General features: G+C 42.7%; 1 protein-coding gene across 2 annotated transcripts in view; it reads right to left on the bottom strand.

Annotated features, from left to right (window-relative positions):
* CDK14 (cyclin dependent kinase 14) overlaps window positions 1-14364 on the bottom strand; it is a 614674-nt gene that overhangs the window by 450167 nt on the left and 150143 nt on the right. For both annotated transcript variants that reach the window (XM_062178077.1, XM_062178078.1), the window contains exon 3: window positions 7624-7869. In XM_062178077.1, the coding sequence (XP_062034061.1) occupies window positions 7624-7869 (246 nt within the window). The remainder of the gene's footprint in view (window positions 1-7623; window positions 7870-14364) is intronic.

Raw genomic sequence — 14364 nt, forward strand, 5'->3', positions numbered from 1 at the left:
ACCAATGGCAAAAGGAAGACCTTTCTCTCTGTCTCTCTCTCTCTCACTGTCCACTCTGCCTGTCAAAAAAAGTTTTAAAAAAAAGAGTAAATGGGGAAAAATTAATAAAGAATAAAAGAATACTTGCTGAAACTGAAAGAAACTAATTGCAAAAGCAAAAGAACCTACTGAATATTAAGAAAAGGGTCCACACAAGGGATAAAAAAGAAAGTCCTTAAAAATTCTATCTGAAGGGCACATGCTGTGGTGTAGTAGGTAAAACTGCCATCTACAGTGCCACATAGGCGCTGGTTCGAGTCCCGGCTGCTCCTCTTCCAATCCAGCTCTCTGCTATGGCCTAGAAAGCAGTAGAAGATGACTCAAGTGCTTGGGTCCCTGCACCCAAGTGAGAGACCTGGAAGAAGCTCCTGGCTCCTGGCTTCAGACTGGCCCAGCTCCAGCTGGCCAGACATTTCGAGAGTGAACAAGCAGATGGAATACCTTTCTCTCTGTCTCTCCCTCTGCCTCTGCCTCTCCATAACTCTATGCCTTTCTTTTTTTAAAGATTTATTTTATTTATTTGAAAGACAGAGTTACAGAGAGAGGTAGAGACAGACAGAGAGAGAGAGAGAGAGAGAGAGGTCTTCCATCCTCTGGTTCACTCCCCACATCCTCTATTGCTATCCCAGGCCATAGCAGAAAGCTGGACTGAAAGAGGAGCAACTGGGACTAGAACCTGGTATGTTTCATGCATTGTGACAAAGATACAAATATAAGATGGATAATAGGAGATGGTATGAGAGGTGTATAGAGGCCGGCGCCACAGCTCAGTTGGCTGATCCTTCGCCTACAGTGCCGGCACACCGGGTTCTAGTCCCGGTTGGGGCGCTGGATTCTATCCCAGTTGCCCCTCTTCCAGGCCAGCTCTCTGCTATGGCCCGGGAAGGCAGTGGAGGATGGCCCAAGTGCTTGGGCCCCTGCACCCGCATGGGAGACCAGGAGAAGCACCTGGCTCCTGGCTTTGGATCAGCAAGATGCGCCGTCTGCAGCGGCCATTGGAGGGTGAACCAACGGCAAAAGGAAGACCTTTCTCTCTGTCTCTCTCTCTCACTATCCACTCTGCCTGTCAAAAAGGAAAAAAAAAAAGAGAGAGAGAGAGGTGTATAGAAATTCACTACAGTACTACCTCACAATGTCTGTTTTGTAGATTTAAAACCAAAAATAAAAGACCAAAAACAAAAACCAGGGGAGAAAAACCCAGAATGTCCTAAAACGCTCCCCAAAGAAAAAAGCAGGTTGGAAAAAAGCTAACTGGGAATCAGAATAGTCAAGGGCTTTCAACAACAATATGAGCACCTAAAAGGCAACAAGACATCTTCGAAGGTCTAAGAAAAAAAATGTTTTCTCAACTAGAATGATATGCAGGCAGATAAATAATCAAGAATAAAGACAGGATCCAATGTGCCAACTCCCAGTCGCCCATCTCAAGAGGAGAATACGCTCCCACCAAACAATAAAATAACCAAGACATGCAACCCGGAAAAGGGGTACTGAGCATAAAAGGAAAAGGAGGTTAGAGAATTCTGGGCAAGGTCCTGGGAGGAAGGCTCACAGCGGCAGGTGTGCGATGAACTGCCCAGGCTGTGCAAGACCCACGGAAAACCTGGGGACGGGACAGGAGTGAGTGTGCAGCAGGGCAACTGATACACCCCCAAATTCTGGTTGGTTTCAGATGATCGACATTGTTTTCTCGAATAATTCCAGGTCTGAATTTGATTTAAAAACAGTACTAGTTTAATTAGGAACAAATAAAACAAGGCAGTTGTACCCAGGAAAACCAAAAAGTTACTCCAGGAAAAGAAATCACAGGAGAGCATGTGGTTTTGCTATGAACACTATTCATAGCATAATGAGACTGCAATTGCTATATATTAATTTAACCCAAAAGTGGGGAAACACATTTGGAAAGAGAGAGAGAAAACAAAGAAAACTCTGTCTTGATGTGTTCCTTTATATCTTGTACATTACTAGGTACATCTAAGTACTAAATTCCAATACTTCTTTCTGGACCTTCTCTTTCTCTGGCCCTACTGAACCCACCCTGAACAGAAGTCTACTGTGGCATTTTCCTGGACAGGTGCCCCAATCTGTCACTTTAGAGAAGGCACAGGAGAAAGACTAGCAGACTACACCATCACCCTTAGACTGCCCCTTTGCTGTCATCCACTCACAGCAGCCATCAAGGTCCCTCCCTAGCTGCTATTGCTGTCCTAAGAATGGATCAAAAAGCCACCACTAGGTACTCAATGGTAGTCTGGGCTTAGAAGGGTCCTGGTTCTCAGAACGGTCACCAGTCCCTTTGCATACCCTGAGCCTCCATTTTATTCTCTGATAGTACAGTTTCAAAAACTGTTCATGGTCAGCAACCTCTCCTATTTTGAGGTTCATGGAGGTACATTACCTCCTTATTTGTTGTAGATATTATCCATTGGTTTTATTACACTAATTGCTCATCCAATTCTATGAAAGATTCTTCAAACTGCAACTATACCATGTAATATGACATGTTCCCAGAATCTTTCCCTAATCCATCTTCTAAGCTATGTTCAAGCATCACTCTAATAAAAATAAAAATTAGCCTTAAAGAGAGATACAGAGAACATCAGACACATGAGTCCAAACTTTCCCTGATAAGGAATTTTGATTCCATACTAAAAATTAAAAATGAGTCTTAAAGTTCCCACTACTGGGGCAGGTGTTTGGTGACACTGACTGAGACACCTACATCCCATAACTCAGCCCAAGGTGCTTGGGTTTGAGTTCCCAGCTCCGCTTCCAACTGCAGCTTCCTGCTAATGCATATCCTGAAAGCAGTAGGTGATGGATCAAGTAATGGGGTCCCTGCCACCCACCTGGGAGATCGGAGTGGCATTCCCAGCTCTCAGCTTCAGCACAGCCTGGCCATGGCCCACTGCGGGCAGCTGAGGAGTGGGCCAGTAAATGAGAGTTTTCTCTCTTTCTCCCTACCCTCCCCCCCTAAATGTATATATATATTTTTTTTTCAAAAATCTCACTACTGTCATGTATACTAATTTGCGTACATTGATTTTTGAAATGATATGAGGAACAGGCAAGTTGGCCTGTATCAGAGTGCCTAGGTTCAATTCCCAGCTCTGGCTACTGATTGCAGCTTCCCACTAATGAAACCCTAGAAGGCAGCAGGTGACAGCTGTGTCTCATGTGGGAGACCTGTCACCCATGTGGGAGATCAGAATTGAGCTCCCAGTTCTTGTCTCCAGTCCTCACACAGCTCTGGCCACTGTAGACATCTGGGGAGCCAGCAGATGAGCATTTTCCCTTTGAGTGCCTCTCTCTGCCTAATAGTTTGTAAAGACTTTTTAGTTAAAAGAAATAAAACTACATGACCACAAGCAGTAATAAGCACAACCGGCACCCAGATCTTGGTTTCTAAATACCATTCTCTAATAGCTGATTCTAGGTCTGTGGGAGGGAAGACAGAGGAACAGAAGACCTTGTCGGACCGGAAAGGAATGACATGTTCAGGAAAAAGGGATTGGGGAGGGTTGAAAATATTTCAAAATGAGAGAGCAAACAACCTAAAAGATTGTCCAAAACTGCAGTGGCAATTTAAAGGCAACAAAAAAAATAGTACACTAGAGGAATATAACTAGGATAGCCAGATAAACAAGGATGACCAGTTAACATCAGATAAAAAATGAGTAATTTTTTTAGTATAAGAATGCCTCGTTGTGGGGCAGTGGGTTAAGTTGTCATTTGTGATGCCCATACACCATATAAGAGAGCAAGTTTGAATCCTGGCTGCTTCCAATCAAGTTCATAATGCACCTGGGAAGTGGTAGATGATGGCTTGAGTACTTGAGGTTTTGCCTCCCAGATGGAGTTCCTGGCTTCTAGATTCAACCTGACCCAGCACTGGCAGTTGGGGAGTGTTGGCCATTTGGGGAGTGAACCAGCAGATGGAAGATTTTTCACTGTCACCATCTCTGCCATTCAAGTAAATAAATAAATAAGTAAATAAGGTTTGGTTTTAGAGATTTATTGATTTATTTGGAAGGCAAAGACAGAGACAGAAAGAGATCAATCGCTCAACGTCTGGTTCATTACTCAGTGGCCACAACAACCTGGAACTCCATCTGGGTCTCCCACATAAGTTGCAAGGGTCTAAATACTTGAGCTATTGTCCACTGCTTTCCCAGGTGCATGAACAGGGAGCTGGACTGGAAGTAGCATAGTGGAGACTTAAATCTGGTGTGCAAAAAGGACCCTGATGTCCCAGATGGCAGCTTAATTTGCTGTACAACAATCCTGGCCTCATAATTACATCTTAAAAAATGCCTCCTTGTAATATCTCTCATGCCCATTTCTACTATATAATATTAAGATAACTATGCAGTAAAACATGTATAATTCTCTTTTCATAACATCAGCTCATTCTCAGTAACTCCTTTCTTTCTTCTCTATGACACTAGAAGCTCCCCCAGGAGTTGCTTAGATCTGTAGCACTGAGACCCTACCTTACACTCACGGGCATGATTATCAGGGCCAGATTGGGGAGCATCAAATAATCAGTTCTCATAAATGTTAATAACACTTATTTCAGCTTCTTTAATTCAAAATATAACATGAGCTCTGCATAGTGTGATAGGAGTTTAATTAACTGGAGTGTCAAAATTCTTCTAGCAGTTGGTATTTCTTGTTCTGCTTTTGCTCCCAGGAAATCTTAACTTAAACTCTGTGAAATGTCATGTATTTCTTAGCAAAATAACACAATCAGAATAATCTATGGGGGCCAGCGCTGTGGCACAGTAGGTTAATTCTCTGCCTGAGGTGCCAGCATCCCATATGGGCACCAGCTCCAGTCCCTGCAGCTTCTCTTCTAATCTAGCTCTCTGCTATGGCCTGGGAAAGCAGTAGAAGAGGGCCCAAGAGCTTGGAGCCCTGCACCCATGTGGGAAACCCAGAAGAAGCTCCTGGCTCCTGGCTCCTGGCTCCTGGCTTCAGATCAGCGCAGCTCCGGCCGTTTCAGCCATTTGGGGAGTGAATCACCAAAAGGAAGACCTTTCTCTCTGTCTCTCCCTCTCACTGTCTGTAATTCTACCTCTCAAAGAAAGAAATAAAAAATTAAAAAAAAAAAAAAAAAAAGGAATAATCGGCCAGCGCCGTGGCTTAACAGGCTAATCCTCCGCCTTGTGGCGCTGGCACACCGGATTCTAGTCCCGGTTGGGGCGCCGGATTCTATCCTGGTTGCCCCTCTTCCAGGCCAGCTCTCTGCTATGGCCCGGGAGTGCAGTGGAGGATGGCCCAAGTCCTTGGGCCCTGCACCCGCAAGGAAGACCAGGAGAAGCACCGGGCTCCTGGCTTCGGATCAGCGCGATGCACCATCTGCAGCGGCCATTGGAGGGTGAACCAACGGCAAAAAGGAAGACCTTTCTCTCTGTCTCTCTCTCTCACTATCCACTCTGCCTGTCAAAAAAATAAAATAAATAAAATTTAAAAAAAAGGAATAATCTATGCATTCTAATCTCACCCTTTAAACTTTTTTTTAAAAGATTTATTTTTTACTTATTTGAAAGGCAGAGTTAGAGAGGGAAAGACAGAGAGAAGAGAGAGAGAGAAAAGAGAGAAGAGAGAAGAGAGGAGGGAGAGAGAGAGAGAGAGAAAGAGAGAGAGGTCTTTCATCCCCCCTGGTTTACTCCTCAGATGGCTACAACTGTCAGGACTGAGCCAGGCCAAAGCCAGAAGCCAGGAGCTTCTTCCAGGTCTCTCATGTGGATGCAGGGGCCTGCTGCTCCGTTCCCAGGCACATTAGCAGGGAACTGGATCAGAAATGGAACAGCTGGACTTGAATCAGTGCCCACATGGGTTGCTGGTGTCACAGGTGGTGGCTTAACAAGCTACATCACAATGCCGGCCCCATCTTTTAAACTCTTACAGCATCTATATCAGAAGATTGCTAAATGTAGTTAAATCTCAAAAGTGCTTAATTTCAAAAGATCTTTTTTTCCACAATGTTAAGTGTTGGCCATCCTTTAAGTATGAATTCTAGTCAAAATTTTACAAACAAAAAGCAGCAACAATCTCATAACTGTATGCCGCTGCTGTAGACTGAACATCTGTGTTCTCCCAAAATTCATGGTGAAAATTCCCAGGCTCCAATGAGATGGCATTTGGAGGTGGAGCCATGGGAAGTGATGCAGTCCTGAGTATGGAGTCTTATGAATGGGATTAATGCCCTTTTAACAAGAGACCCAAAAGAGATGTGCTCATTCTTGCTCTCCCATTTAAGGTTTCTTGATCTTGGACTTTCCCAGCCTCAAGAACAATGAGAAATAAACTGTTGAAGCCAGTCAGTCCACCATACTTTGATACAGCACTCCACACTTGACTAGGTAACCTCCTTAGGACAAAAGGCAAGAATTGTCTTCAGTTTGAGTCTCGTAAATTTCATTACGATGAACAGAATTTCTCTTTAGAAAATCAATTTCAATATCTAACTCTTACCGTTTAAAGTATTTATTCTAAGTGGCTGGCATCGTGGCATAGTGGATTAAGCTACCACCTGCAATGCTGGCATCTCCATATAGGAGCTGATTCAATTCCCAGCTATGCCACTTCCAATCCAACTCCCTGCTAATATGCCTGGGAAAGCAGTGGAAGACAGCCCAACTTCTTGGGCCCCTGCACCCATGTGAGAGATCTGGATGAAGCTCTGGCTCCTTGCTTCAGCCTGGCCCATCCCCAGCTGTGGCTGTCATCTGGAGCACGAACCAGTGGATGGCAGACCTGTCTCTCTCTCTGTGTAACTCTGCCTTTCAAATAAATAAATAAATACTTAAAAATACATTTATGGTGAAAACAAACTGAAATAACACAAGTGAACAAATCTGTCCATTTATTCTGAAATGAAACTCTGAATTTGCTAACTGTAAAACCATCCTTACAAACACAGTAAAGTTCAGTAATTTCTCCAAGGGTTTAAAATACAAAGGATTTTTAATTATAAAGTTTTCTTGCTGGAAACATCTAGAAAAAAAACTGATTTCTAGGCCGGCGCCGCAGCTCACTAGGCTAATCCTCCGCCTGTGGTGCCAGCACCCCGGGTTCTAGTCCCAGTCGGGGTGCTGGATCCTGTCCTGGTTGCTCCTCTTCCAGGCCAGCTCTCTGCTGTGGCCGGGGAAGGCAGTGGAGGATGGCCCAAGTCCTTGGGGCCCTGCACCCACATGTGAGACCAGGAGGAAGCGCCTGGCTCCTGGCTTCGGATCGGTGTAGCATGCCGGCCGTAGTGGCCATCTGGGGAGTGAACCAACGGAAGGAAGACCTTTCTCTCTGTCTCTCCCTCTCTCTCTCTCACTAACTCTGCCTGTGAAAGAAAGAAAAAAATAACTGATTTCTCCAAAGATAAGTGGAATCATTTCCTTCACGTCCCTGCTGGTGCTCGTGAAGGGATCTGTATGTAGTTTGCTTTCTCTCTCTCATTCCACCACCATGGGAGGAACGCAGACTAATGCACTTCCCAAGTCACCTGCCATCTACATCCACCTGCAGCACAGGCTGCTACGTTCCTTCTGTGGACCCAGGGACAAAGCAGAGGTGCACACTCACCGAGCTGGGGCTAGAGTGCCGCCTAACTTTTGGAGACTCTTTGCCAGCAGAGGAGGACTTAAAATTAATGCATGCATTGTTCTCGGAATGCACCCTCTTTACTTGATTCGCCGGCTTCTCAAACGGGTCAAAAGTGCTCTGCGTCCTCTGAACCCTGACTTTTTTATCCTCAGGAATTGTATCCAGGGGTTTGATCACTGAGTCCATCCCCTGGCAGTTCCGTGTGGACATCTTTGTGACACATATCTGGAAAACAAAAGAAATTACATTCAGAACTCTCCAATAAAACTTTAATATTATTTAACATGCAGATTTATTATTCTAGAAAGCATCCCATTTTCAAATTCAGGAAATGTCCAAAAAGTCTACATTCTAAAAGTCCATACAAGCTTGAATCACAGTATGAAAAAATCACTCCAAACCATCCTATTCATGCTCACTTAGGACATGCACCTAAAGAAACTATTCCTAAAGTGAGAGAAATTTAAGGCCTAGACTACTGCAACAGATAGGTGGCTTCTGAACTCTGCCACATGTTTTACCATCTGGCTGCAGGTGGATTATTTCTGAATCATTAAGAGGTTGGATAACTTGACCTAACTAAAAAAGTTCATCAGATGGGCACTCTATTTGATAGTCTTTACATATGCCAGCTGACAGAGGCTAGAAGAAGAGGCATCATGCTATTTGAGTTTCGTGTCTGAATATATATTTAGGGGCTGGCGCTGTGGCGTAGCAGCTACAGCCGCCGCCTGCAGTGCTGGCATCCCATATAGGCACCAGTTCGAGTCCTGGCTGCTCCATTTCTGATCCAGCTCTCTGCTATGGCCTGGGAAAGCAGTAGAAGATGGCCCAAGTCCTTGGGTCCCTGCACCTGCGTGGGAGACCCGGAAGAAGCTCCTGGCTTCAGATCAGCCCAGCTCCGGCCATTGCGGTCTACTGGGGAGTGAACCAGCGCATGCAAGACCTTTCTCTCTCTCTCTCTCTCTCCCTGCCTCTCCTCTCTCTGTGTAACTCTGCCTTTCAAATAAATAAATAAATCTTTAAAAAATATATTATATTAAGTATATTCACCACCATGGGAGGAATGCAGATTAATGCACTTCCCAAGCCACCTGCCATCTACATCCACCTGCAGCACAGCCTGAACCTTCCTTCTGTGGACCCAGGGACAAAACAGAGGAGTGCACTCACCGAGCTGGGGCTAGAGTGTTTAGAATCCATGGAACCAATCATATGAGAAAGTGAATAACTGAAGACAAAAAATTGTTTCTTTCTTAATTCCAAAGCTAATGGACAAAACAGGGAAAATGCCATAAAAGAAAAAATACTGAATAATGATTACTTCAAAATTCTGCTTACTTCTCTAGACCCCTACTCCCTTTCTGATGTTGTCATTCTTTCTCTTTTCACTCAGTCTGCCCCACTCTCTGTTTATTTTAGTTGCTCTGACTTTTCCTCTTTGTTTCCTATTATGTTCTTACCCTTCAATTCTCCCTATAATCTGCAAACACTGTTGTCCTTATTAAATAACTATACAGCCTCTAGCTTGTACTAAAACTAGGTAACTATGTTTCTTTCAAACAAAATCAGTAAATGAAATTGCTTTTAGAATCTCCTTTCTTCTCCTCCAAAGCTTCCATGTCCCTATACATGATCTAATATGGAAAAGCAGAATATACTTAAGAAAAATTCTTATTTTTTCAAGTAAAAATACTGCTTCCAAATAATACATAATAAAGTATGATTCTATGTGGTGATAAATGTATCTATGTATAGGGATACAGATCTCAATATAGAAACAGATACAGGTAACTGTGGATGAGAACAATAAAAAGTATATATAAGGAAACACACCAAACTGTTAAAAACAAATACCTCCAGCCATATGGAATTTCATAGACAAAGTTATACATGCCTGTATTGTTTGAGTTACAGAATAAACAAAGTAATTAAAAAAAAGTCAAGTAGGAAACTACATAACCTAAGCTCTTTAAAGCTTTCAAAACAACAACAAAATCCTATTAAATATTAAGCATCAACTCTGACCTGCGAACGTGTTTTAACGTTAATTCAGCACAGGCTGAATTCTAAGTCAAATGAAAATCATATGATCATATTTTCTAGCATATCACAAAATGCCCAAGGCATCACCACAGCGTTAACTATGGTTGACAACAATTAGTTATAGATTTCAAATAGCTCGTGGGATAGACTTAATGTCTCCAACCCGAATAAATTACAGTGCTTGAGATGACAGATATGCCAATTACTCTGATTTGATCATTAAACGCGGTATACATGTATTGCAATATACAGAGTACTCCATAAATATGTGCAGTCATTATGCACCAAAAATAAAGATACCTTCAAATAAAAACTGAAAGCAAAAAAGAAACTGTTAATGCAGAATACTCTACACATGATCAAAAGCTAACCATGTATCACAAGTAGGTGAAATGCACACAGTATTTTTAAGAGTTTCTGTGTTCTTAAGATTGTGACAGCAATAGGGAAGAACCCACCCATGTCACTGTGCCAACTGAAACATAAACACACCGACCTGAGAAGTCAGGAAACCCCAAACATAAAGGATTCAAAGAAAAATACATACAGGCATATCAAAATCAAATGGCTTAAAGCCAACAGAGGTGAGAAGGTACTTTAAAAGATAAAGGTGACAGAAAATATTTGGTAACTAAACAAATACAAAAAGGCAATTTAAAAGCATCTTGAACTAAATGGAAACAATAACAGAAAATAGGGACTGGTATTTTGACCAAGGGTTAAAGTCATCACTTGGGATGCCCACAACCAACATCAGAGTCCCTGAATCTGGCCCCGGTTCCATCACTTCTGACCCAGTTTCCTGCCTATGCATACTCTATGAAGTAGCAGATGAGAATGGCTCAAGTACAATCGTCCCACCTACACGGGAGAACCCAGACTGAGCTCTGGGCTCCTGACTTCAGCCTTGCCCAACCCTACCTGTTGAGGTCAACTGGGGAATAAACCAGTAGATGAAACATCTCTCTCTGTCTTCCTGTCTGTGTCTCAAATAAAGTAAAAACACATAATTTTTTAAACATCAGAAAATATGAAGATGATAAAATGCAGCTAAAGTAGTATGTTAGCTGTAATAAAATTTATAGTTTTAAATGCATACAGAAAAGAAGAGTCTCAAAGCAATGACCGCAGCAAATAAAACCCAAAAAAGAAGACTGAAATAATAAATATCAATGGAAACAAATGAAACAGGGCAACCAAGAAAAATCAATAAAGCTAAAATCTTGTTTGCAGAGAAGATGAACAAAAGAACTGGTAAACTTCCAGCCAAACTGGTAAGGGGGAAAGAAAAAAAAAAAAAAAAAAGACTAGTGTCTGCAAATATTAACTGATAGAATCAAAAAGGGAGAGAACGATCCAACATGGGAAGTGGGATACATAGCAGACTCATAGAATGGCAGATGTCCTAAACAGCACTCTGGCCACAGAATCAGCCCTTAAGGCACTCGGATCTGGCTGAAGAGCCCATAAGAGTATTTTAGGCATGGAAAGCCAAGACACTCTGGCAGGAAAAAAAAAAAAAAGAGGACTTAAATGAAAGGTCTCTGCGAGTGAGATCCCAGTGGAAAGAACGGGCCATCAAAGAAGGAGGTATCTTTCTCTGAAGGGAGTAGAGAACTTCCACTTTATGACCTTGTCTAAATAAGATCGAAGTCAGCGAACTCAAGAGGCTTCCATAGCCTTGGCAACTCATGACTAGAGCCTAGGGAGATTACTGACGCCATAAACAAGAGTGTCAATTTGTTAAGTCAACAACAGGAATCACTGTGTACTTACTCCTTATGTGGGATCTCTGTCCTTAATGTGTTGTCCAATGTGAATTAATGCTATAACTAGTACTCAAACAGTATTTTACACTTTATGTTCTGTGTGGGTGCAAACTGATGAAATCTTTACTTAATATATACTAAATCGATCTTCTGTATATAAAGATAATTGAAAATGAATCTTGATGTGAATGGAATGGGAGAAGGAGCGGGAGATGGGAGGGGTGCGGGTGGGAGGGAAGTTATCGGGGGGGGGGGAAGCCATTGTAATCCATAAACTGTACTTTGGAAAATTATATTTACTAAATAAAAGTTTAAAAAAAAAAACAGAAAACATGCATTGCCAGTGGGTGAGGTGACATCACAACAGATTCTACACGTTATAGACAACACTGCACCAATAAATGTAGCAACTTAGATAAAATGAACAAGTTCCTTGAAAGGTGGAAACTACTAAAGGCCGCTCAAGAGGAAAAAACAGACAACCTGAATAAGCCCATGCCTATTAAAGAAACTGAATTCGTGCTCAAAACAAACAAAATGTCTTGGCCAGCCAGCACTTCTGGTTAAGTAAACTATATCTAAGGAAGAAATAACGGGGCTGGCACTGTGGTGTAGCGGGTAAAGCTGCTGCCTAATGTGCCAACATCCCATATGGGCACTGGTTCAAGTCCCAGCTGCTCCTATTCCAATCCAGCTCCCTGCTTATGTGCCTGTGAAAGCAATGGAAGAAGCCCCACATACTTGGGCTCCTGCACCCACCTGGGAGATCCAGAAGCTCCATGCTCCTAGCTTCACATTGATCCAGCTCTGGCCATTGAGGGCTTTTGGACAATGAACCAATGGATGGAAGATATCTTTCTCCCTTCTCTCCCTCTTCCCTCCCTCCTTCCTTCTGTAATTCTGCCTTTCAAAATTAAATAAATCTTTAAATTAAAAAAAACCACCTCTTCTATAGAAACCCTTCCAAAGTATCGAAGAGAATGAACCACTTTCCAATTCATTATATGCATTCAGCAATATTCCGACACCAAAACCAGGCAAGATATTACAAGGAAAACTCAAATCCATTTCTAATGAACACAGATGCAAAAACTTACTGATGTATTCTCAACAAACTGAATCAAGTAACACATTAAAAATAATGAATCCCAGGAATGCAACAGTGGTTTAATATTTTTAAATAGTGTCATGTCAGGCATTTGGCACAGTGGCTAAGACATTGCTTGGGATGTCTGTACTCCAAATCAGAGTACCTTGGCTTGAGTCCTGATTCTAGTTTCCTGTTATAACATACCCTTGGAGGCAGCAGGTAACAGCTCAAGTGGTTGGGTCCCTGCCACCCTAGTGGAAGACCTGAATTGAGCTCCCAGATCCTGGCCCTGATCTTGCTCAGCCCTGGCTACTAATACATGTGCAATTTACTGTTTTAATAGACAGTGATAGTCTCTAGGATGGCTTCCAATGACACCCTCTTCTAGATATTCACAATCATATTTAATTCCCAGCTCTCAAGTACAAACTGCATTTGTTGATTTGTATCCAATAAATGAATAGGGCGGAAATCACAGGATACCACTTCTGAGAAGATATTACAGAGATCCCTGGCTTCTATACCAGTGTTCTCCCTCTTATCTCCTCTCTATATAGCCCTGGGAAAAGCCAGCTGCCACATCACAAGGCAGCCCGATGGACAGGGACATTGTGCAGCAGGGCTGAGTTCTGTCAACAACCAAACGAATCAAGGGCTCAGGTCCCAGCACAGTGCTTGACTGGAACCTCAGGAGGCACCAGCGCAGGAGCACCTGGATTCCAGACGGACAGAGGCTGTGAAATAATTAAATGTCAAGTTTTGGGATAATTAACATGAGAGACAGGAAATTAATAGAGTTTTTTTTTTAATCACATGATTCGAGCTGGTGTTATGGTTCGGAGGGCTAAGCCACCACACGTGACACCAGCGTCCCAAATCACCATGTTGGTTCCAGTACCAGCTGTTCTACTTCCAGTCCATCTGCCTGCTAAGGCAGCAGAAGATGGCCCAGGGACTCAGGACCCTATCACCCATGTTGGAAGACAAGGATGCAGTTACCGGCTCCTGACACTGGACTGGCCCAGACCTGGCTATTACAGGATTCTGGAAGTGAACCAGCACATGAATGATATTCTGCGCCGTCTCCTCCCTTGCTTGCCTTTGAAGTAAATAAATGAACCAGTGCCCATATGGGATACTGGCACCACAGGCAGAGGCCTAGCCCACTACCCCACAGCACCAGCCCCTCAAATATATATAAATGAATGAATCTTTCAAAAACAATAAAAACAAAATCACAGAATCATCTTAAGAAATTCAGAAAAAGCTTTTGACAAATTTAGCATCCATTCATGATTAAAAACTCTGAATAAACTAAAAATAGAATGAAACTTCCTCAAGCTGATAAAGGGCATCTACACAAAAACCATAGTGATATTGTAAGACCCCTGCTAAAAGTAAATATTAAAATAATATTATAGTAAAGGGTTAAAAAGTTTAGCTGCTGACAGTAGACATCCCTTAAAATAACTGTGTCTCCACCTGCCTGCAGAATAACCTTGGGAAACTGCCTTGTGAAACTGCTCTGTGTAACTGTCTCATGTGATAACACTTGCAGAAATCCGGAAAAGAGTTGCAATAAGGTTCTGTGACCATTGTATAAACTTATCCCTTCCCTCGCTAAAATCACAACAAGAGTTTGCCCTTCAAAATAGCTAATCACCAAACGCCCCGCATACATATGTTAATCAGGTGGCTATTGTCTTTAAAAACTGCTGTAACCCCTGCTCCGGGATCTCTTGCTCTCTCCACTGCCTGTGGTGCTGGGGAGCCCGTTTGCGCAAACGCCTAATAAAAATCCTCTTGCTCTTGCAT

This window comes from Lepus europaeus, chromosome 20 (genome assembly GCF_033115175.1).
Source record: "Lepus europaeus isolate LE1 chromosome 20, mLepTim1.pri, whole genome shotgun sequence".
Taxonomy (NCBI): domain Eukaryota; kingdom Metazoa; phylum Chordata; class Mammalia; order Lagomorpha; family Leporidae; genus Lepus; species Lepus europaeus.